Source organism: Uloborus diversus, chromosome 6, assembly GCF_026930045.1.
Source record: "Uloborus diversus isolate 005 chromosome 6, Udiv.v.3.1, whole genome shotgun sequence".
Lineage (NCBI taxonomy): Eukaryota > Metazoa > Arthropoda > Arachnida > Araneae > Uloboridae > Uloborus > Uloborus diversus.
This window is the reverse complement of record NC_072736.1, coordinates 45,543,102-45,568,810: the sequence shown is the minus strand read 5'-3', so window position 1 is coordinate 45,568,810 and position 25,709 is coordinate 45,543,102. Positions and strand designations below refer to the sequence as shown.

The 25,709-nt window shown below is 33.1% G+C and overlaps 1 protein-coding gene across 1 annotated transcript in view; it reads right to left on the bottom strand.

Annotated features, from left to right (window-relative positions):
- Window positions 1-14,622, bottom strand: part of LOC129224375 (synaptosomal-associated protein 25-like) — a 28,143-nt gene extending 13,521 nt beyond the window's left edge. Inside the window, exons 1-3 of the mRNA XM_054858818.1 lie at window positions 14,560-14,622; window positions 14,400-14,441; window positions 11,110-11,158 (exon numbers count right to left, since the gene is read on the bottom strand). Coding sequence (XP_054714793.1) covers window positions 11,110-11,158; window positions 14,400-14,441; window positions 14,560-14,622 — 154 coding nt within the window. The remainder of the gene's footprint in view (window positions 1-11,109; window positions 11,159-14,399; window positions 14,442-14,559) is intronic.
- Window positions 14,623-25,709: the final 11,087 nt, after the last annotated feature.

Genomic DNA, 25,709 nt, shown 5'->3' with positions numbered 1-25,709 from the left:
AATCAGGGTTCGAAAAGATCATATTTTCGAAAATATCCGATACTTTGATACATATCCGAAGATTTTGATATATATGTATATATCCGATATCTTTTACCCGTGAAAGTTAGGATATTTTGTAAAAATTTTATTGTGGTGGCCCCTTTGTTGTGTATGTCCTAGGGCAGTAGCCCCGCCAGCCCTCCCTTAAATCTGGCCCTGATTATGGTTTATTCATTCGTTTATAAGAAAAGAAATTTCTGTCACTCGGCACATATTAATATCCAGCAAACAAATTTTTTGAATTAATTTGAAAGAGAAAGCATCTTTGAAGAAAAGAACAAATTCATTATGTTAATATTTTTTAGGATTCGACCGATGCTAAATTGGAGGAAGCATTGGCCCATCAGCCTCAAAAAAACAATGAAAAGCCGATGGAATTGGCAGATGCTTTTTTTTAAAAAAGGACTTTTGTCGCTTTACTTTTTAATACCAAGTAGAAGAAGTTATTGTTTTCATATAATTTTTTTTAACTTAAATTTCAGTATGAATTTATATTTTAGTCACCTCTGAAAGAATTTTTAATACTGCATTCAGGTACTAACAGGTTAATTATTGCGTTGTTTTTTTGCAGCTGGATGTACGTATGTATCTCTCATCAGTCGTAACTCAAAAATGGTAAGTTCTAGAAGGTTAAAATTTTGTATATGGGGTCTGTGTATGTTCCAGGGTTGAACACTCCCCTTTTCGATTTCAATTGGGTGTTCTAAAAGGCCTATTTACTTATTTTTTATGTCTATTAATTACTTATCTCAATGCAAAACTAATATAGCATCTTAGACTGAGGATCTAAGTGATATATGATAGTGATATATTGCCGAACTAAAGACCAACTTGGAAACAAATATGGGATGGCAAAATCATTTTGTTAGATTCCCATTGAACCGACAGTAATTTTTAATTTTTCGATATTTGTAATATGAATCACAGTAATGACATTTTTCTGAATCACTTTGGCAGAGTTTGGGGCCCATCAAAATACATTTCGGGGCCCTCTTTCTTTATCCCCGAACTTGTAAAACATTTATCATAAGCATTTTTGTAACTCCTACGGGCCCCTATGGTTGTGGGGCCTCTTGCACAATTACAACTGTTGTAATATTACTGTGATTCATATTACAACATTTGCGATATTTTTAATCCGCCACTGCACGTCAAAACAAACTGGGGTGCGAGTTTTAAAAGGGTTTTTCTGCTCAATGTTTATGATTATTTTGAACTATTTTTTACGACTTTTTTTTCATTTCCGAGAACACTTGCGTGCCCCCCTCCCTCTGCGTGTAATTCTGAAATTAAACTCTAGTTGTACTTCCAAGTTGTTTAAAACTAACACCATTCATAAAAATTGAGTTTTTCTTTCAAGTTTTATCTATTGTTTAGGACGAATTTAGAGCATTAATGTAGATTAAAGACGTTTTGGATGGTGACATAATTCGGAAATCAGACTTTTGAATTTTTTCTTCGGAAGTGCTGAAGTAGATTCAGAAACTCTTTACTAGGCAGTGGTAGCTGTTTCTGTGCTGAAAAAATGAGGTTGATGTTAGGGCCGAAGTTGAATGTTGCGAGTTACTCCAAAATCAGAGGGTGACCCCCCCCCCTTCCCTCGTCATTTCAAGCATTTCTTAAATATTTAGCAATTATTTATTTTGCGCAAGAAATATCATTTTACATTGTATTTCTCATACTTGTTTCAACTATATTTTGTAATGCACCATCTTTTTTGCATCATTTATAGCAATCGATTTTCTTCTATTGTAAGTAACTATTTTTATGTATTTTTATAAAATCAATGAATAAAAGTTATTTTTGTTTTCATCATATTTTTAATAACATGTTACAGAAAAGTTTTGTTAAATTGAAAAAGTTAATTTGAACTTGTTTATAGCGCTTCATTAAAAGGTTAAACAATCAACTTGTTCAATATTATGTGTGCAAACATCAGATCAAGTAGTATATGTATTAAGTACTTACTACCTCTACTTAGCAAATTAGCTGATATAGGAATAGGAGGTAAAACTTTCATTTGGGTAAAAAACTGGCTGATCGTAAGGAAACAAAGGGTAGTTGTAAGGGGAAATTATTCTAATTGGAGTGAAGTTTTAAGCGGGGTTCCTCAAGGATCAGTGTTAGGGCCTATTTTGTTCATTGTTTTTATGAACGATATTCACAAAAATATTTCTGGGAACATGAATTGTTTTGCTGATGATGTCAAAGTTATGGGGACTGTAGAAAATGAAGAACAAGCAAAACAGCTGCAAGAGGATCTAGATCATATTACGAAGTGGGCTGATAAATGGGGGTATGGCTGTTAATGTTGGGAAATGTCAAGTGCTACATTTAGGGTATGGAAATAAGTGTACAAGTTATTATTTGCAAGGTTCAGTCATTAGTCAGGCAGACAAAGTTACTGATCTTGGGCTCTTAATAAGTCAGGATTTAAAGTTTAGCCAACAGTGCAGCATTGCTAGTAACAAGGCCAATAAGATGCTTGGGTTTATCAATAGATCTATTTCAAACAAATCTAAAGAAGTTCTTCTGCCCCTTATATAGAAGTTTGGTAAGACCTCATTTGGAGTATGCTGTTCAGTTTTGGTCTCTTTATCTTAAGAAAGACATTAATGTATTGGAAAGGGTTCAAAGGCAAGCTACAAGGCTAATAAATGGACTTTCTCACTTAGACTATGATTCCAGGCTTAGAAAGCTAAAAATGTACAGTCTTGAGCAAAGAAGAGACCGAGGGGACATGATTCAATTATTTAAATTTATTAAAATGAAAGATGTTATGGGGCTGAAGTTTAGCACTGAAAACAGGACAAGGGGTCATTGTTTTAAGCTATTTAAATCTCAGGCTAATATGGATGTTAGGAAAAATTATTATTTTAGCAGGGTAGTGGAAGCTTGGAACAGTTTACCGGAAGAGGTGGTAATGAGCAAGGGAGTAGATAGTTTTAAGAGGGCCATTGATCTTCACTGGGGACTGTAAATTGACTAGGACCAGTCTAGCTGGGCCCAGAGCCTGTTGCTGGTCGTCACTTTTGTATTTGTATTTGTATAAGTTATTAACATGCTATAAATATCAAGTTTATTTATTGTAGCTGTGTTTTAAGAACCTTGCACTTTTCATGGCTATTTCTTTTTTCAAAAAAAAAAAAGTAATATCACTGTTATATCCACTATAATATTAAAATCTGTTCGCGTCTGTCTGTCTGTCTGAAGATCTATCTTCTCGAGAACTGCTGCGAATCGAGAGTCAAATGAGGTGGTACCGATCAATTCGAAATTTTCCAAAGATAACAATAGGACTAATCTCGTAATTGTGCGACTTTAATTAGCGGAGATATTAATTAAAACGTTAATTAACAAAACGTTATTCAGGAATTTTTATTTCTTTCCTGTTGCCATTTTGCATATGGGTGAGCAAGTAAAATTCTAATAATTCTTTTAAAAGAGATTTTTTGGCTGCTGTCCAAATCTTAAAACAACGTTTCCATCTAGAATTTTTATTTTAAATTAGTTTAAAATTGGTTGCACTATTCGGACATAGCCTTTATTTTATCGTCTGTCTTTTTTTAAATTTTTACATTCAACGTTTCTTAACTTTTTTCAGCATAGGAAAGTTGTTTCTTTAGCTATCTTTATTGATTGTAGTGTAAGTTTATCATTCGCCGGCTTCATATTTTGGTACATTTAGGAGATGTGACTAATTATGTTTATTTTGTTGGACCTTTTCCCGTCACATGGGCGAGTTTTAGAATTGCAATAACTCTCTTTTTCCTTCCTGTTTCTATTATTGAAATACAGTTTGTATCGTTAAAAGAACATGTTAAATTAAGATTGTTTGGATTTCTTTGTGAAACAGAGTTGAACAAAAAAGATTGTTTTTAAGGATTTTAACTAAAGTTAAATTGGAATCTGATGACTTGGTATTAAATTAATGCTTACTGGTAGTTGTTTAATCTTGGTGCTTTAGTTTCACATAATCAACCAAAAAGTGTGTGTCATTTTATGTAAAAAGCTGATTGTAATTGTACATAAATATTTCAGATATATTCTATCAGATTTAATTCAGTTTAAAGTGAGCACAGATTATTAGGGCTCGACCGATGGCATTTTTTGGCCGATGGGCCGATGCCGATTGTTGGCCGATTGTTCAAAGATGGCCGATGGCCGATTGTTTTCCTCCAAATGGCCGATGGCCGATGCCGTTGGCCGATGGCGGAAAAAAAAAAAAAAAGAAAGAAAAAGAAAAAAAAATCAAAACAGAAATAAATTGATGAGATTGTCAGGAATTTAAAGTATCATTGATTCATTTCACTTTACTTCCTTTTTACGAATAAGGAATTGTAAACACAAAAAAAAAAATTAGATTTCGACTTAAATTTCTATTTTACGATCACCATATTTATACATATACTCTTGTGATGTCTTCATGCGCGTAAACTTGCGTCCCTCAAAAACGTTATAAAATAGTAAGTTAAAAACTCATACGTATGTAGGTAGTATGATCTAAAAGTTCGAGGACAAATTCTATAAAACCTTACCCTGAATAGTTCACATTGCTGAAGCACATCTATCTACAAAATAGTCACCTTGAACGACTATGCACTTCTGCCAACGTTCGTATAGCTTTTAGAAGCACTCCTGGAAGACATTTTTCGTAACCTCCTGTAAGGCCTCTTGCGCTGCTGCTTTTAACTTCATCGTGGGGAAGAAGGCGACTTTCATGTTGAGGATGTATGTTTCGATTGGTCAATACTCTGATATGACAAACAAATAACATAACGTTTCGTCGGACTTAGTTCCGTGTGATTTTTACCTGTTCCCAGCAAAAAAAAAAAAAAAAAATGCGCGCCGCTTTCTTCCGTGAGGAGAAGATAAAGAGTGCATCAAAGAAGGTAGCGAAAAATGTTTCCAGGAGTGTTTCCAAAAGTTATATGAACACTGGCAGAAGTACACAGTCACAAGACGACCTTTTGAAGGTGGATGTGCTTCAGTAATGTGAACTATTCTGGGTAAGGTTTTATACAGCTGGTCCCTCGAACTTTTGGATCGTACTACGTACAATCTGTATAGGGTGTAGTTTTGCTTCTCCTTTTTTTGACTGCTGTGATTAAAAAGAAAGAACAACAGCAAAAAAAAAAGAGATTGTTTAATAACCAATTGATTGTGTTTTTTTAAATTGAACATATAGCTAAGATTTCAGTAATATTGTAATAATGTATGGATTTAGGTACATTAAACATAATTAAAAGACATTAAATTATGTTGTTGAATCATTCAAAAAAATTAAGAATAAAACTATGAAACAGGAATATTTTTATACTTATTTAAAATTTATGAATAGAAAAGTTTGCATTTTTCAAAAAAACCTATTAACAGTGAAATAATTTTTGCTGGAAAAAGAAGTAGCCATGAAAAGAGCGAGATTCTTAAAATGCAGCTACAATAAAAAAAAACTCAATATTTACACCAAGTTAATAACTGAATACATATACTACGTGATCTGATGTTTGCACAACATTGAGCAGTTGGATTGTTTAATCTTTTATAAAGCTTTACAAACAAGTTCAAATTAATTTTTTCAATTTAACAATAATTTTCTGAAATTTAAAAAAATTGCATAATAGAAAATCCTTGAAACTTTTAACAAAAAAAACTAAAATAACTTATTCATTGATTTTATATAAATACATAAAAATAGTTACAACAGAAAAAAATTGATTACTATTAATGATGCAAAAAAAGACGGCGCATTACGAAATATAAGTGAAACAAGTATGAGAAATACGCAAAATGACACTTCTTGACCAAAATAAATAATCGCTAAATATTTAAAAAAATGCTTTGAAACGACGAGGAAGGGTTAGGGGATCACCCTCTGATTTTGGAGTAACGCACACTTCGGCCCCAACCTCGGCCTCATTTTTTTAGTACAGAACCGCTACCCCCCAACGGTTCGGAAGAGTTTCTAAATCTACTTCAGCACTTCCGAAGAAAAAAATTCAGAAGTCCCTTTGATTTCCGAATTATGTCACCATTGAAAACGTCTTTAATCAATTTCTTACATTAATGCTCTAAATTCTTTCTAAACAATAGATAAAGTTTGAAAAAAAAATCTTTAATTTTATGAACGGTGTTAGTTTTAAACAACTCAGAAGTGCAACTAGAGTTTAATTTCAGAAATATAGGGAGTGGAAGGAGGGGCACGCAAATGTTCTCGGAAATTCAAAAAATAGTCGTAAAAAATAGAGTTTATAATAATCATAAACATTCAGCAGAAAAACCCTTTCCAAACTTGCACCCGAGTTTGTTTTGACGTGCAGTGGCGGAATTAAAATATAGCAAATGTTGCAATTGCACGAGAGGCCCCATAAACCATAGGGGCACCGTAGGAGTTACAAAAAATGCTTATGATAAATGTTTTACAACTTCTGTGATAGAGAAATAGGGCCCCAAGATGTATTTTCGACGGGCCCCAAACTTGTAACTCCGCCGAAGCGATACAGAAAAGACTGCATAACTGTGATTCATATAACAAATACCGAAAAATTACAAATTGCCGTCCGTTCAAAGGGACTCTAATAAAATGACACAAAAAACCCGGTTTCGCCATCTCATATTTGTTTCCATGGTCTGAGATGCTATATTAGTTTTGCATTGAAATAAGTAATAAATAGCCACAAAAAATGAGTAAACAGGCTTTTCAGAACACCCGAGCGAAAACAAAAAGGGAAGTGCACAACTGGAACGTACGCACACCCCGCATGCGAAAATTTATCCTTCTACAGCTTGCCAATTTTGAGTTATGACTTAGGAGAGATGCATACGTACATCCAGCTGCAAGAAACAACGCAATAATTAACTTGTTTGGTACCTGAATGCAGTATTAAAAACTCTTTTAGGGGTGACTAAAATAGAAATTCATATTGAAATTTAAGTAAACAATTTTATATAATAACAATAACTCCCTTTGCTTTGTACTAAAAAATAAAACAGCAAAAGTCCTTTCTTTTTCAAAAACATCGGCCAATTCCATCGGCTTTTCGATGTTTTTTAAGGCCGATGGGCCGATGTTTCTTGCAAGTTAGCATCGGCCGCCGATGCCGATGGCTAAATTGTTGAACCATCCGCGCCGATGCATCGGCCAGGCCGATGCATCGGTCGAGTCCTACAGATTATAGTTGATAATGCATATATTTTCATCTTTTGTGCTAATTGAAAATACTCATAACTTGTGTCATTGATAACTATGACTAACGTTAAAGAGATTTTTGCCAAAAATATGCTCTACTGGTGTTTTGCAAACCTTGCATTACGCGTATTTATTTACTCCTTAGCGCTTTAGAAACTGATGTCAGAGTAATACAAAAACGTCAATTGGACATCTCTTTCATTTTTTAAGTAGCCCGTGCAACGCCGGGCACGCAGCTAGTCTTTTATGAAAAATGCAAACATTTCTATTCATAAATTTTAAATAAGTACAAACATATTAATATTATGATTCAATATTGTAATTTATCTGTTTACCTTTTCGTTTAATTTGATGACTAAAAAATGACTACATGCAATCTTTCCACTTTCATTGTGTAATTTGTTGACAGTTTCATTTTTTTTTTAAATTCTTAATTTTTTTTTTGAATGATTAAACAACATAATTTAATATTTTTAACTATGTATGGTGTAAGATAAATAAATACCTTTGTGCTGAACAGTAAAGTAAGACAAAGCTTATGGATGAAAAGACATCCGACAAAAGCTAAAAAGCTCTTTTGTCGGATGTCTTTTCATCCATTAGCTCATTATTTTTTGCATTGAAAAAGGCGTTCCCTGTAACGCCGAAACACGTATCTGCTGTATTTGGAAAATTTGAGCTTTTTCTAACGTTGCTTGTCTTACTTTACTAATTTATGTATAGTGTACCTAAATCCAAACATTATTACATCATTACTGAAATCTTAGTTATATGTTTAATTTAAGAAGATAAATCAAATGGCTATTAAACAGTATCTTATTTTTTCTTCCTTTTTTTTTTGGCTGTTGTTCTTTCATTATACAGCAGTCAAAAAAGGAGAAGCATAACTACACCCTATACAGAGTGTACGTAGTATGATCCAAAAGTTCAGGGACAAACTGTATAAAACCTTACCCAGGGTCGGATATAGGGGAGGGCAGGCGGGGCTACTGCCACGGGGCCTCCACAACAAAGGGGCCCCCACAATAAAATTTTTTAAAAATATTCTAACTATCATGGGTCGAAAATATTGGATATATACATATATATCAAAATATTCGGATATATATCAAAGTATCGGATATTTTCGAAAATATGATGATCATTTCGAACCCTGATTAGTGGCCTCCACTCCTTTGTTGCCACGGGGCCTCCACACTTCCAAATCCGGCCCTGACTTTACCCAGAATAGTTCACATTACCAAAGCACAACCACCTTTAAAGAGTCACCTTGAGCAACTATGTACTTCTGCCAACGTTCATATAAGTTTTGGAAATACTCCTGGAAGCCATTTTTCGCAACCTCCTGTGATGCAGCTTTATCTTCATCTGACGAAAGAAAGCAGCGTCCCTGCAAATGTTTTTTTTTTGCTCAGAATAGGTAAAAGTCACACGCAGCTAAGTCAGACGAAACGTTATGTTATTTGTTTGTCGTATCAGAGTTTTGACCAATCAAAGGATGCATCCTCAACATGGAAGTCACCTTCTTCCCCAAGATGAAATTAAAGCAGCAGGGCAAGAAGCCTTACAGGAGGTTGCGAAAAATGGCTTCCAGGAGTGCTTATAAAAGCTATATGAACGTTGGCAGAAGTACATAGTCGCTCAAGGTAACTATTTTGTAGATAGATGTGCTTTGGTAATGTGAACTATTCAGGGTAAGGTTTTATACAGCTTGTCCTCAAACTTTTAGATCATACTACATACATATAAATTTTCAACTTACTATTTCATAACGTTTTTGAGTGACCCAAGTTTATGCTCAAGAAAACATCACAAGAGAACTTGTGATAATTATCTGAGGAGGTGTCCAAAATGAATATTCGGCCATCATCTATATCTTAGGTACATATGCATGTACAGATGTGCCGAAAAAACTTGTTAACTTTAAATTGGGTGGATGAACGTAAAATCGAAATTTAAGTTGAAATCTGATTTTTTTTTTTTTTGTGATTACAATTCCCTATTTGTAGAAAGGAAGTAAAGTGAAATGAATAAATAATCCTTCAAATCCCTGACAATTTTAGCAATTTATTTCCATTTTTTTTTTTTTTTTGCCACTGGCTATTTGGAGAAAAACAATCGGCCATCTTTGAACAGTCGGCATTGGTCAAAAAATGCCATTGGTCGAGCCCTAATATTTTTTTTCTTTAATTACCTTTCTCAGTAGTTCATAAGCATTTTTTCAATAAGTAAATATTAAATATTTTTTGATTAAAATACTTTTAATATCGACATAAAAAATAGAAGACAAGATCAAAACTATCAGTAGAGATATAAAACTTTTCACATCACTGAGTTTATAAAACTTCCAGACAATAGAATCAAAAGATGTGATCATAAGCTATAAGTTACCACAATAGGCGGTAACTTATAGCTTTGCTTATTATCTAAAGCTTTTGTCTTCATTTTACAAAATAAACCACACCACTGTTTGAGAACTCTCAGATGGCGTGGTAAATTAATTTTAGCTACCAGCAGGGTTCGCCCAGTAATATCAGTTGATATATATCATGATATATATCCAATATTTATTTTGAAAATATTGTCATATTTATTTTTTCAAATATGGTATTTTCCATACAAAAATTATATTAATCATAGTAATATTGTTCATTTGTTATTGAAAAAAGCTAAAAAGTTATGTACTTCTTTTTTATGATGTGTTAATTTATCATTAATATAACAAAGCAAAGTAATATTTCTTTTTCATTTTATATTCATAAAATTATTAGTAATGAAACAATTTTAATGCAAATTAAAAGTATCTAATTAAAAATTAAATGTTGGTCAGAAAAAAAAGAAAATGTCTTATGAATGTACATCGAGCATTGACTAATGCACATTTTTGTTTCTGAATCATACAACTAGTGTAAAAGTAGCTAACAGAAGAAACTTGATAAATGAAACACTAGATATAAATAATGAAACAAACCTTAATATTAAGGTCTACATGTTGTAATAACAATATAAGAAAATAAAGAGTGATTTGAGGACGCTTTGACCATTTTGAAGAGTTTAGTTTGTGCTGATTGAAAATATCGGACACCATATTACAATATTCGATGTACTGTCTAACCATCGATTATATGGAAAGGTTAATATCAGGTTCATAGGCGGAAATGGACGTATCTATTAGTTTATAGGGGTGTTAGTTGGTTTGTTACAGATGTGCACTTTTGCCTCTCTATATTTAGCCTTAATTTATAAAAATAAAAATTTGCTCTCTCAGCAACATTTTTTTAATCTAAAGTATATTCGATCTATATTCTCAGGGCAAAAATTAATTGATTTATTAATTCACAACAAAGTTTTGAGCTTACCATTTTGCTTTTACGTTCCTGAACGAAATTAAAATATTATCTTTTCTTTTTGTTGTTTCCATGGTAAGTTTTGTTTTCCTTTATTTTATTTTAGAGAATGCAATAAATGAATAAGGCACTAGTGACATTATAAAACGCGTGCCTCAAAATCCCATCGTTATTTTCCCTTTTTCCCTGCTAGATTGATTCAGATGAAATAGTCTTTAATTGTTAGATTGCCAAATTACATACAATCCGAGGTCAAACAGTATATCAAAAGAGCGGATATTTTCAATATTTTTGAAAATATCATGATATTTTCGAACTCTGGCTACCAGTTTAAAGGTAATCTCAGCTTCAATGAGAAGATATTTTCTTCCAGCTCAGTTATGACTATTCCACACAGATGAGTCCAACAAGGACAAAACTGTAGGCCTCGGATGTCCTAACAGGCTGTTGGTAGAGGTTTGTATACTATAATCACTCCATACTGATTCAAAAATAAAACATACTTAGTGAGCAAATATGTTTGTAACTTACCTCCTTGCTCATCAAGAGCCACTATAGTTTGAATTCCCGTGTCTTTGCTCTAATGCAGCATTAAAAAATACATATTATATATCAGTTCTTGATTTCATCAACATTTACCTTGTAAACCAACTCATGTTTCTCAAAAATCAAACAATGATAAAACTGAACAACGTTTTCTTGGATATTGAAACTTGCTTTATTTTTTATATTGGTTAATTTTCCTCCTTTTGCTCTTAAAAACTGAATATCATCAAAATTAAAAGAACTTTCTAAATACAACCTTTTTTTTTTCACTTTACTTAAACCTACATTTTTTAAAATTACACTACATAAGTACATACAGTCAACTCTAAATAGCTTGAAGTCCCGAGGGACTGGCTAAAATATTTGAGTTACAGGAAGTTTCCACAACAGTCCCAAGAGTTTAGGACCTAATGAAAACTTTGAGGTAAAGGAATATTCGAGTTATAGGCTTCGAGTTATCGAGATTGGACTGTATAATTCATTTCACAATTGATATTGTTCATAAAAATTAAAACAACTTTTTGTATCATTAGACATACTAACTGTTTTTAAGAAAAGAATAAAGCATAAGTGTACTTTTAAGACCTTTTTTTTTTGTGGTTGGTTGGTTGGTTAAGAAACTTATTCTTTCAACTTTTAAACTGCAAGTCCTTACAAAAAATATTCAAAATTTAGCAACATTTTAAACTGATTTAGAAGTACAGAAATTAGATTAGATTCTAGAATAGAACCTTTAAGTTGTTTTGGCATCTAGTCAATGAATAAAGGAGTGAAAAGAACTTAAGACAATACTGCTATATGTTTATTTTACCGATATTAAGAGTGAGTTTATACCCTAATGTGCCCGAGTTTATTTTAAAAAAAACTATCACAGTAACATTTAAAATTATTTGAAATGCTAATGAAGATTGTAATGAAGGTTTTCTAGGAGCACTGCATTTGTCTGTGTTTATATTTGTGAAATAAGGTGATTTATTTTTAAACTGAAGTTGATAGATATTATGCACTGATATTTATTTCATGCAATTTATATAAGCAAGAAAATTAAACATTGAATCATATTCGTCGGAAGTTTAGGCATAAGTATTAGAAATAGGTATGTGTACAAGTAAAAATTGTAATTATATCTTAAAAATCAAGAGCCTCTGTATGTAGGGGGAGGGGGGGGTTGACTCCCCCCCCCCAAAAAAAATCTCTTCAATATATATGTGTCAATAATATTAGTGCGAATAGAATTTTCTTCTGGGTGTTGAGAATCTGTGACAGATTTACTATGTTACAAAATGTAATTGCAAGAGCCCCCAGAACTAATATTAAAAATGTTTACTTTAGACAAAAGGAGCCCCCAAAAATTTACAGTGAGAAACCAGCAAATGTGTGAATCTTCAACTATTTGTAATCGGATTATTTTCATGAATGTATATTAACAGACTAGGATTGGAAAAATGGCTTTAATTTATGAGTTCTAGTGGGAAAGGGTAGCAAGAGGGGGATTAACGAAAGTGCTTCAATCTAAGCCTCCTACATACATTTCAAATACATATAAAAAGTCTTATTTATCCTTTTGTCTACTATTTTATATTTTACTAGCCACCTGCGGCGACCAGCTGGTTCGCCTTTTTACGCAATTCACCTTTCTGCGCCAGGGTTGCCGCTTTCGGCGGCTGCTTAGACAATTTAGCGACTGTATTAATCAATGTTTTTCTCTATATATCAATATTATCATTCGCCTTTTTACGCCAATGTTGGCGTCTTGCTTGAAAAATTTTGTAGATGGTATTAATCAATCTTTTTTTCTATACATCAATATTATCATCTGCCTTTTTACGCCAAGGTTGCCTTCGGCGGCTGCTTAAATAAATTTTGTGTTGAATTAAATATTTTCTAGATCTATCTCCAGTTATGTCCTTTGGAATATTTTTAAAGGTGGGGGGGGGGGGAGGCACAAAGGACATACTCTTCATGCAAATTTTGTCGGAAAATAACAAAAAGCATTTCCACTCTTATGTGAAAGCATTGTTTTTTTCAAAGTCATGGTGTGTGTTTGTGTGAGGGGGGGGGGGGCTATTGATCCCCCGTTGAAGTTGCTCTATTTCTTACTGTCCATCTACTGTATCCACTTCTATATTTGTCCACCTTTCTTTCTCTCTATCAATCTAACTATACGATCCATGCATATCTACCTCTGTTAGATATTAACAAACTTTTTCTATGTTAAAAAAAAAAAACATTTTTTGCCCACTTAATATCATCTCTCTATCTACCAAACCTAACCACCAATCCCTACAAAAATCATGCCAAAAACTGCGATCTTTATTTATTTACTTAAAATTGCACGCAAAAAAAAGGTTCTAGTTCCCCGTAGTGTGCAAAAAGCAGCGCTTGCAAAAGATAAAAAAAATCACCGCTTTTATTGAATTGAAATGCGCACAAATATTTGACCAAAAATAAATATAGCAAAACATCCAGAAAAAAAAAGTTGGAAAAATAAAGATATGAAATCTCTAAACATTAAAAGAAAAAAAAAGAAAAAAAGGGAAGAGAAAGCAAACGATTTCAGTTAGGTCACGTGATGAGGAAGTGCGGAACTCAGCCGGCAAGGCTTACAGGTCGCGTCGTGTTCTGCATTTAAAAAATTGTAAAAAAAAAACTTTTGCGTATTTTTAAAAAAATTTTTCTTCTGAAGGGGGCGAAATGTTTTTACTATTACCAACTAAAATTTTGGAATTGAGGGCTCAATACTTTTTGCAGGATGGGTTTCAAAAAAACTAAACCCAGAAAAAAAATGCAAAATAAAGGTTTTTCAAAAATTCATAAAAAATACAAAAATTGCTCTATCTTCAAAATTTTTTTGTTCATTATATTTAAAATTAAATTTCCGACACTATAGTACAAAAAATATTTGTCTGGAGCGATTGGTTCGGGATCTGTGAGGTTAAAAGTACTAAAAAGTGCTAAAAATCGCATAAAACGTTAAATAACTTTTTTTTCTAATTAAAATACCGAAAATCGAAGCCCGAGGTGCACAACTTCAGCAAAAACTACACCTGTATACCAAATTTCATCTTTCTAGGCCTTACCGTTTTCCCGGGATGCGCCCTACACACACACAAACATCTTATTTTATTATATGTATAGATGACAACTATGTCACAACCTTGGTGGTCTCTATTGACGACTAAATTTTCATTGCTGGTGTTTACCCTAGAAATGAGCAAATCACGTGTAATGCAGAATAACATACATAAAATAAAGATGCTTATAAGAAAACATACTTCTTCAGCAAGTTGAATCATTCGCCTTGTGCTTTCCAGAGACTATGGAAGAAAAAATATACAAATATATGAAACAGCATTATTTAGTTTTATGAAATTTTCAGATATGTACATGCATAATAGAATTCACTAACAAAATTTGAATTAAAAGTATGCTTACATCATCTGTGATCTGATTTGCTTTCATTTGAAGAATTTCAAGCTCTGATGCGTTGTCCGACATGTTGACTTGCTTTCTAAAATTGAAAAATATAGTATTATTCCACATGTTTGAAGGAAGCACAAAGAATGATTGTCCAACAATACCTGCAGTAATGAACCAAATGTCTCTATGAGAAAATTTAATTTCTGAAGTTATTCCAGTAAAAAAAAATATATATATATATATATATATATATGTATTTTTTTGTTAACTCTGAAACCTTATTTATATAGATACCATGAAAAGCAGCCTTGAACAAAATTCATAGAAACAATTTTTATCAATTCTAGACCATGAACATTAAATTGCATTGCACTATTTCAATTTATTACTCTCCAAAAAAATTCAAGCGAAGGACACAGCAATTAAAAATTAGTGGCCCCTTTAAAAATATCAGCATGAAACCAGCAGAAGAGTGGGAACAAAATATTTCTAGCCTAATTATTTGACTTCTTTCAAAACAGAATTCCTTTCAGGAATATTTTAATAAAATTTTTGTCAGGAGGGGGCGGCTGCCCCCTTCCCCTATCCCTTTGACTTGGGAAAATTAATGTATTTACATTATGTAGTGTAGTTTTGGTTGTTTTTCGCTATAATTTGGATCGACTATACACCCTTTCATGCCCCCTGCGAAAACTTGAAATGACAGGCCTATCTACTAGCACTTAGAATAAATGTTGCGAACAAATTTTCGATCTATTCACTGCCACTGTAACAAAACAGTTTTAAAACTTACTCCACTAAAGATTAAAAAAAATAATAATTTAATAACAAAATAATGGGAGAAGGGAGAGATTAAGACAAAGTAGAGAATCATACACAGAGGAGGATAACTGATACTCTCTATCTGCCTATCATCGAAAAGTTCTCTGAAATCGTTCGGTTTTTCATTCAAATGCACCAATATTTTTAAATGATATTAATTCATTCTTCACCTCCTTTAAATTTCAAAGAAAATTGTTTCAAACTAAATATTTGATTAGATTATGAGTTTTTCAACATCAACGGTTAGGTTCATAGAAAGCAGAACGTACACTTGAGTGAAATGTCAAAATGTAAAAACCTCGAAAAATCACTGAAGCAGTATAAAACTAATATGTTTCAGAAGTAACTAAAATTTAATCAACGATTTTCAGCGCTAAGTTAAGCTAATTTGTATACAAATGATCAATATTGTCGATAAGAAAGTAAAATATTGTCAAAATAGAGTACGCAGCTTTCGTGTAGCAGAAATGTCAGTAGGAGGTTCCCATATTTAAAGATGTTAATGAATTAAATAGCCACCAACTGTCATTGACATTATGCTAATTTTATAAAATGGAACAATATCTAACATTTAAATGAATGTTCAAATTCAAATTATACCTTGCGAAACGATAAAATTAATAAATTGAAAAGACGAAACTCAGGAAATGCAGTCTAGGATATCTACTGGAGCTATAGTAATGCCATCTATGAGCTCCTAATAATAACATCTGCAGTGTAGCAATAAGTGGAAAAGTTAAGGCTCGTCTTCATCAGAAACTTCATCAACACTTTGGAGCTGAAAATATTAATATTTTACTTTATTATCTTGCCTTAAAATGTAAATTAGTGACAAAAGTTTTCAGTAAATTAGTACAAATTGTTACTTGAAGTTTTGTACCTGCCGCTAATAAATATTGCTTCTGCTCCTACTCAAGAAATTGAAAAGCTTTACATTCATCAGAGGACTGCGAACAAAAATAAATAAATGAATAAATAAATTAAGCCTCCAGAAATGCATACTGAAAAATTAACATCATGCTTACGAAATAATACTTAGGGCACCGGTGGTGATTGAACCCTGGATCTGCAATTTTTTCGAACCTGTTCGGGAGAAAACTTGAAACTGCCGCCTTTACCCATCTTCTTTTTCCTTCCAAGTTTTATATCGAGTTTAAAAGGAAAAGAATCACAGAAATAGGGTGTATTGGCAGATCCGGATGCCCACGAGCCAAGACCGCGAAATCAGAGTGCTTTCCTTCACTAGGCCACAGAGGCCGTGGAACGTAAGCACTCTTTTCTCTCGCGGAAAAATTTGCGGAGCAGTCCTTTGAATCTTCGGCAATGAGCTCAAATTTCATATGCAGTAAAAATCAGGGGATGGAGTTGATGTCATTAGGCTCCCAAATGATGAGGAGCACGACCAGTTTCTCGGTAGATGGCAGCACCACGTTCATAATTTACACATTGCTATAAGGGGGGAAAGGTGAGAAAAATGTCGTGTTTCTGTAGGAGTCGACTATTATTTTCAAGGCCGTAGCCAACATAGGCGGATTTAGGACTGAGTTCCGGGGGGGGGGGGGCAGGATTATTTTTTTTTGGAGCAACATTTTTAATTGCCCTCCCCCCCCTCTCCCATTTTTTGTCTGTTTTCTGTGATGCATAAGGCCATTCTTTACTTTTTTATGTGTCGTTTTCATTACTGTGTATAATCATGCTGTCCTTTTTTGAATTGACCTTAAAAGAGAGGGGACTGGTATTAAGAGAGTGACGCAGGGCTCCCTTTCAAATAGGATATAGAATATCTTCTAATTTAGGGGGCCCGGGGGTTACTCCCCCGAAGGAAATTATATAAAATGGACATAAAATGCTGCATTTTGAAGTCTGATAAGGGTTAATTGGAAATAATAGGCAAATTATTATTATTTTTTTTTTTAAGTTTTACGCTTTAAAAGCAGTGGCGGATCATGGGATTGTGAGGCCCCAGGCGCAGCCTGATCCCGGGGCCCTCACAACAAAAAACAATAGAGTCTTACTAATATTAACAATACTGGAAATTATAACTTTTTTATTTTTTTTGGATACACGAACAAGCTTTGTGGGGGGGAGGGGGACAGTTACATTCTTATTTAACAGGAAAAGAAAACATTTTCTGACAAAAAAAAAAAAAAAAACATTATAGTGAAAAATTTTGCCTCCTATATTTGTTCGTAATTTAGTCAGTACAGGGGGGGAGAGATTATCCGAGACCCGCTTTCTGGCATTTACAGGGGTCGGAGTAGTGATTTCAAAAATTTTAGGACACAATTTTGATGAAAGCTTAGTAATTTTTACGACAACAAATATCAAGTTTTTTTTAACTTAAACGTAATTTATAAGCTTGATTTTCGCACTGGATGATAAAACGTTTCAAATTCAATCTTGAAAATTACAATACAATGCATTCAATCTTTTATTCTTTAACACAGTGATCAGTATGAAGTAAAAATAAATGTACATATGTCCAATTGCTTCTTTACTTTTTTTGTTGTTGTTGAAAAAAAATGTCCTTAATGAGGAGGGATTAAAAGTAGAGTGCAAGGTGCAAGTCCCAAAATTTATTGTATACTTTTCTTTTTATCAGATAATCTGATACTTTTTAGTGTCTCAGAATCATCAAAAATATCCCTGTAAATTCCAGATAAAACCATTTGAAGATGCAAATGAATAATTGTTTTTTATGACAACTAAAACTATAAGAAAACCTCCGCTTACGAAATTTTATCGTGGAGTGAATTCGAAATAAAAACTTTGGATTGCTTCATCATAATCAATTTGTTTTCAGTAGAAGACAAAGAACATGGAATTTAAAATACAGTTTGATTTTTCAAGCCACTTGTCAACCTCTTATATCTCGCCGCAGCAGCATGAGACAATACCTGTGAAAATAAAATGCTTTAAATTCATCTCTTTCTGCATATGTGCTAATTTTGCATCTATTTCTGCCTGTTTTTTCAACCACAAGGAAGAGAATTTCGTTTCCCATGGCATTTTAATAAAACAAATTACTATTCACATTGTTAAAACAAAAAGTTAGTGACTAAATTTAAAAATTATATATGCAAGAAATTATCGAACTTCACTGAACAGAAACACAAAGCACCAAACTCTTTGTATTGGAAGAACAAGCTAATGCTCAGACTACAACGCAATGTAAGTTCTATAAAAATAAATCTTCCCAGTACACCTGGGGACAAAGCATTTAACTTTTGTTTTAAGTATACTTTTTGAACCAAGTGCTTACATTTGAGTTCTTATTTTATTTTATAGCTATTTTGTAGAAGAGGAATGACTGCAAGATTTAGAAAGTATAGTTAAAAACAGTTTTATATTGAGCATTTGTTTTTGTTAACTGCATCCCCCCCCCCCCCCCATGCCTTTCTCTAGGAAAAAAAAGTAGCAGCAGCAAAGGTTTTTTCTCTCTTTCTTTAAAAAAAAATTCTTAAGGTCTACGAAGTTTATTTTGTCCTAAAATACAGGCATATCATCATGAAAAGTTTCATTTTTTCTGCACAAGTTGGGAATATAGTGTGAACATTATAGACATTTTAGGACAAAACTCGAAATTTTAAGAAAATTTCAGGAACAATTCCTACCCCTCGGTATTTAGCAAAATCCCAGTTTTCTCCAGTTTTCCAATGCAAGTATAATTTAGTGGTGCCATCAGAAAAAAGTCCAAGAAGGGTGAGGCACTTTTAGCAAAAAAAAAAAAAAGAGAGAGAGAGAAAGAGAGAACTTCTGATCTGCTAAGGAAAGGGGGGTCCGGGGTTTCTCCCCCGGAAAATTTTCGGAACTTGAAGGGTTAAAAACACCATTTTAGACTTTCTTTGCTGATGTTTGGGGGGGGGGGGAGGCAGTTGTCTCAGGGGCGGAAAGTAGTAGAAATTGAAGCTTTAACAACGCGATTATAGGCCATTAACGTTAGGGGTAAGGGATGGAGCCCAGGGAGTGCCCCCAGTCATTAAAAAAAAAAAAAAGATCGAAATCAATTCTCTGCCCCTCCCCCCTTCCCAATTTCAAAATTGAAGTTTCAAAAACGCAATTGCAGACAAAATTTAGATGATAAAAAATTTTACGGGAAAGAGGTGCTGGGCTCTTCCGTGAAATTTTTTTTCAAAACTATGGTCTTAAAAACTTCAGTAATATTTTATATTCTTGGGCTATACCATTTAAATATTTTCTAACTGTTGTTTAAAAATCTTAATTTTTTTATGATATTAAAGAAAAAGTTTGTTCGGGGACTCTTGCTCGAGTATTTTCTGAAGATTTCATCGGCCTTCGGATTCCTCCGAATGGTAATCCTAAGGCGTACGCTAAGAAATAGGGTGATGAGGAGAAAAGTATAATGAGTTCGTGCGCAACTATGATGAATCCAAGTGAAATTCTTACTCTCATATTTTTACTTTTCCTGAAATATTTATATACTTCTGAAATTCAAAATTCATAATTTAATTTCCTTTAATGTTTGAAAAATAATGATTTTTCAGAAGTTTTCAAGCAAATCTTAAAGCCTATGTTTTTTTTTCTATAATCATTACCATCATTTTTTTTTTTTTTTTTGAAGCAGTGAAACTGCTCTTTAGTACATGGAAAATGTTAATGTACACTCCTGAACTGAAAACACTTCAATAGTTGGGGAGAACCTAACCTGGCAGCATTAAAGCTACGCAGATCTTAATTATTGCATTACGACGCTATCAGGTTAGGTTTGTACCAACTACAGTTTTTATATAAAACGTTTGTCTTTAATAAGTAAATCAATCTTAATGAAGTTGAAATTGTAAAATATATTACAAACAAATGGCACCAGTGAAAGAAGGAGGACACTCAAAATCAACTACTTTCGCTGCAAAGGCATTTAAAATTTTTATAGTAATTTTATAAAGCGTATTTGTAATTAATTAACAAAGGGTCCTTTTCTCTGTAATGGAAATATAATTTAAAGAAGAATTAAGAGTATATTCTTTTTTTCAAAAGCAATATCTTTTGTACCACTTTAATTGTAGCTTATTATATTTCGAAATTTATCATTTAACACTAAGATTGCAGCACAATTCAAAAAATTAAATAGTTATTAAAACATATTAAACTTATCTCAAAAGGAATGGTAGTGTCGTTGATTGAAGACACAGAGCTAAAGTACGTTCACGAGCACGAGTGAATCAAATCAAAACAGTGAATGACGAACGTTCTTCGTTCTTCCTCCAAAAAAAGAAAAAGAAAAAATTCCCGCCTTTTCCAAATGACTTATTTAACTAAATACGTCATAAAACTATCTTGTTACGGGTTGGTTACTGGGTGGGAAAGCGGGAAACTTTGCAAAAAGTAAAGAAAGAAAACATAGCTGTGCCCGGCGTGTGAAAACGACTTCAATCTGGACCCCCCACAGATCTGTCTCTTCTCCCTTCAGCATTCTAGATAAGGAAAGGCAATATAATTGTTCGTCAAGAAAAGTGACCATTCCAAGGTCGAGTTTTACACCCCATGTTGTAAATCCTGCTGCCTGCTCCCCTTCCCAGTAAGCAAAATATCTTGCCTCAGTATTGCATAAAGGTTGACATGCAAGAAAAATCATCTTGCATTAATACTGCCTCAATGTTGTTATGTTACTCCCTTTATGCTGTCAGCAGGCTGCCACAATATTGACGGACAAGGTGTATGCAGCATAATATCAGGAAAATATCAAGGTAGGCTGCTTTTGTAACATTGCATACGTATTGATATGACAGGATAATATCAAGATGTTGTCATGACAGCATGAAATCAAGGTCTAGGCAAGATGATCTTGCTTTTGTAATCTTGCATACGTATTGATATGACAGGATAATATCAAGATGTTGTCATGACAGCATGAAATCAAGGTCTAGGCAAGATGATCTTGCTTTTGTAATATTGCATGCGTATTGATATGACAGGAAAATGTCAGGATACATTGACATGACAGTATGAAATCAGCATGTTTGCAAGGCGTTTTAGCCATTTATTTATTTGTATTATTTTCACTTCAAACTCGATAATTAAATTTCATTCTTTAATTATTTCTGTTATTCTTCAAGATAGTTTTCTAGTCTAAGAATATTTTCTTAAAGCTGACATCTGATCGGAAATTCATATAAAGATATAAATAGTACTCGCAATTTAATTTAAAAAATGAAAGTTTCTTCGTTTTGCGTAATACTTGACTTATTTTTTAAATTCATGCTTCTAATTGTATTATAAAGACATAAAATGCCTATTTAGGAATAATTGCGGAAGATTTCATAGCACATTTAAGAGTAAAGGTAGCAAAATAATAAATAAATAAATAAATACAATAAAGTTCATTTTCAAATGGATGTCAGCATTGAAAATATTCCATGAACAAAACATATGAATTTATCTCAAAGAATTACATAAATAACCATTGAATATAATTAATCTTACTCGTGAGATTGAAGTGATAATACGAAATTCTGGGCTTCATGTCCTTTGTTATTTTCGGCCATTTCTAACATTGATCGCACATCGTCTGCGATATGACTTGTTTAGTACTATATTAATAAACAAATGCAAATATCAGTTAGTCATAAGTTATTCCTAAAACAATACTATTCCACAACTAATAACTAAACAACCAACGTAACGAAGCCTAAAAAATGCAACGCCACGTGCAACTCCTCTGAACCGACTGAATCAATGTACTAGCAATGCGAGGGACGCTGGGTTAGAAAGAGCTGTGCGCATGCGCAAGTATCAACGAAGGTCCACCTGTTCTATTGTGTACTAATTACCTTGACGGCGACAGCATAAAATCAATATCATCTTGACGGCGTCAACATGTATGCAATGTTGTTGTTTTAAGGTAATATCAATATTGATATTTTAGGATGAATGCAATGTTGCATACGTGTTGTTATTTTAATATTGCTTTTTAATCTTTATGCAAGCTTTATGCAGTATGAAACACGTCAATATTGACGCCGTCAGTATAATATCAAGATCTGTCAAGGTTGATGCAAGAAATTTTGCTAGTAGGGTTATTTATTTAGATAAACACCGACTCGGGCATAAAATCGCCCAAATGACGACTGGTATATTTTGAGGGACTGATATAATACTGGCACAAAAATGACGACTGGTTATCATTTGTTGGGGGGGGGGGGGGGGGGCAAATATCATCATGTGTATATCAATAGTGCTTTTTTAAAACAAGATGCATACTCCTTATTCAGACGAAGCCGATCTAGTAAGTGGTCAAAGAACTACTTGGAACGGGAAAAGTTCTTCTAGAAAGCAGGGCCGGATCTGTAATTTTTGGGGCCCCCTGCAAAAACTGTGTAGGGCCACTCCCAGAGGCCAGCAGTGTACATTCGTACCGTTAATAAGAACTTAGTGCTAGTTTTATTATTATTATTATTTTTTTTCTTTTTTTTTTAATTTCTTGGGACGTTGCGCCCTCTCAGGCAGTGTCCCCTCCTCCTGCACTTCGGGGTTTGCGGGGTACGCAGATCCGGGCCTGCTAGCAAGACTAACTGTGCATTTTATCAGAATAATTTTGTCGAGGATTTAAAAACACAATTTTATGCTGAAATTGTGGGAAGAAAGAGGAAAATTCAAACAAAGGCACCTGAAGCCAGGGGTCCCCTAAGCCTTAGGGGGCCCTATTGGAAGCAATCAGCCCGCACCTAAAATTCATGATTAAATATCAATTTTCGAGAGTTTTGAGCATTTTCCACTCAAAATTATGGCTGTCAGCGGAAAATCCTCAAACAAAAAAAATTTTGGTTTTGAGGATAGTCCACTTCGCAGCTACGAGGCCCCTTGCTTTTTTGGAGGCCCCAGCTATCGCCTCATGCACCTATGCGGTGATCCGCCACTGTTTAAAAGTGCTTTATGATGCAAGTTAATACTTTAAAAAGAAATGGTGCACAGATTTAGAGAATAGGTATCAAGAGAGTAACATACCACCCATTGGTGCAATTCTTAATTTATACACTTAATAAGAAATAAAATTGAAGCACTTCGCTGAGTAGTTTCAAAGATTTGTCTAATTATTTTCAAGGTTTGGTTGGTTACATTGGTTTTTTGGCTCAAGAGCCCTGGTAGGCTATACTGCACCGATTCTTTTCAGGGATTTTAGAACCTATCAATAATTTGCACTTTCCAGTCTCTGAAATCGAGTAGTAGATTATACAGTTGTACAGTATTGTTCAAACTTTGTAAGAAACTGCTGTTTTAAGTTTAAAAGAAAAAATAAACTTTAATTTCTCATTACAACTTTTTTTAAATTATAAGTAGTGCAGAAAACGAAAAGAAATAGAGGTAGTGTATCATTTTTTCCCCGAACTAAACAAATTAACAATATGCAGTAAAAGTAAGATAAAAGCAACCAATATAAAAATTTTTCCAAAATTCTGCATTCGGGATTAAATAAATAGCAAGATATGAAGCATGTGAGTCACAAAAATTTATTTCAAGTAATATGTTACAAACGCGAGAACCATGATTTTTACATTTTTGATGCAAGATGTAGCAAGGAGCTGAATTTCACACATTTTGGCGTTCCTCCCCCTACAATTTGTTAGAAATTTTAAAATTTAAGGTTTGTAGCCACCCGTTTCCAAATATTCAAAGTTTTCAAGTAGTACTTGAAAATGAAATTAGTTTTTCTTTCCATTTTTTAAGGAACGAATCACAATTTTTTGGGAGTTAGGGGCCCACTTCTAAGCAGGGGCCCCTAAGCTATAGCTTGTTTATCTTATAGGCAAATCAGGCCCTGTATGTAATTCACTCTTACCTGCAGATTTTTGTTTGATTTTTTGTAATTTTAACGAAAATTCGTCAGTTTTTTACAGTTAAAGGATTTATACGATTTTACCAATCTGGTTAAGGTTTTTATCGGTTTTTTTAAATCAAATTTCAGCAGATTTTTCCAAAACTTTTGATGACTGAATTACTCAGATTTCAATGACAATAAGTGTATCATTTAGACTTAGATGATTATGACTCACCTTAATTTTTAAACAGTATTTAGAAAGTAAGGAAAATGGTACTTTCTCTCTAAGTAAAAAGATTCAATTAATCAGAACGTTCAGATAACTGAAATTTATTCAGTTTGCGATAGTATTTACTTTTCTTTCTCAAAAAAAAAAAAAAAAAAAAAAGACAATCCGAAATTTTTCCAAGCGCATGAAGTACAGTTCTAACTCTTAGTTTCATATATACAAATTTTCTCCTTTAAAAAAGAAAGAAAACACAGTTATAAAAATATTTCATCAGGTAATAATGCGATCTTACAAGAATTGTGCAAAACTTTCGTGCCGGAAAATATATCTCCCTCACTTTTTCTTTTATTTCGACGTTTTCCTTACAATGTATGATTCTGGAAAATTAGAAATTTAGTTTTGAACTGCTAGAGATTGAGATTCCTATTTTTCCCCCCTAAAAAATTAACGCATTGTTTACAGTGATTTTACATTGTGTTTGTTCAATGGTTGGACAATTTTTCCAGCTTTTTGTTTCATTGTTACATACATTCGTTGAGTATGGTGTTAACTGTTACATTTGATAGCATTTTGCTGTACAAAAACCTTTTAGATGTACTTCTTTTGCAATAGCATACATTTCAAATCAGCCAATTTCATTTGAACGTGTGAATCCAGAAGGTTCTTCAAAATCTTTCGTCTGTAACAACCCAAAATATCTAGTTTTTGAAATCACGCAAATTGAAAAACATTCTGAAAAGAGAGAAAACAAATCGTAACGAGGAGATCGAGTCAATTATTATAAGTGTTGCAGCAGAATGCATAGCTCATTTAGCCTATATTTTCATTCATATACTTGCCCAAATGCAGTGGCGGCTCGTGCCTTAATTTAGTGGGTGGGCCCGCAGTTATGTTTATGGGTCATTCTTCAAAAAGTGTAACTTTTCTGTCACACGGCTTTTACAGTAAAAACTTTAGGGAACAATTCATTTAACGATGATTTTTAATGTCATCAAAAATATATCTATTTAAACCTGACAACAATTTTTTAATTTTTTTTTAAAGAAAATTTTTGGTTCACAACCTTTGTGGCGTGTCATACACCTTGTGTGACTGTTTTTGTTGCTTAATAACTTGTTTATTTAAAAGCAGTGATGTTCCCATCAATTTTCCTGAGGGTATACTCCCAGTAATCTACTAAGTACAATTTGTGTAACGTGAACATATACATAGTATGTCATAATATGAAAATTTATGATTTTTATTTTTGTTATTTATGAGTAAAATAATTGGAACTTAGCTGGGCCATTGTTTATGGTTATTTCTAGAAGGTAACACTTTCTTGTAAGAATGAAAAAAAAA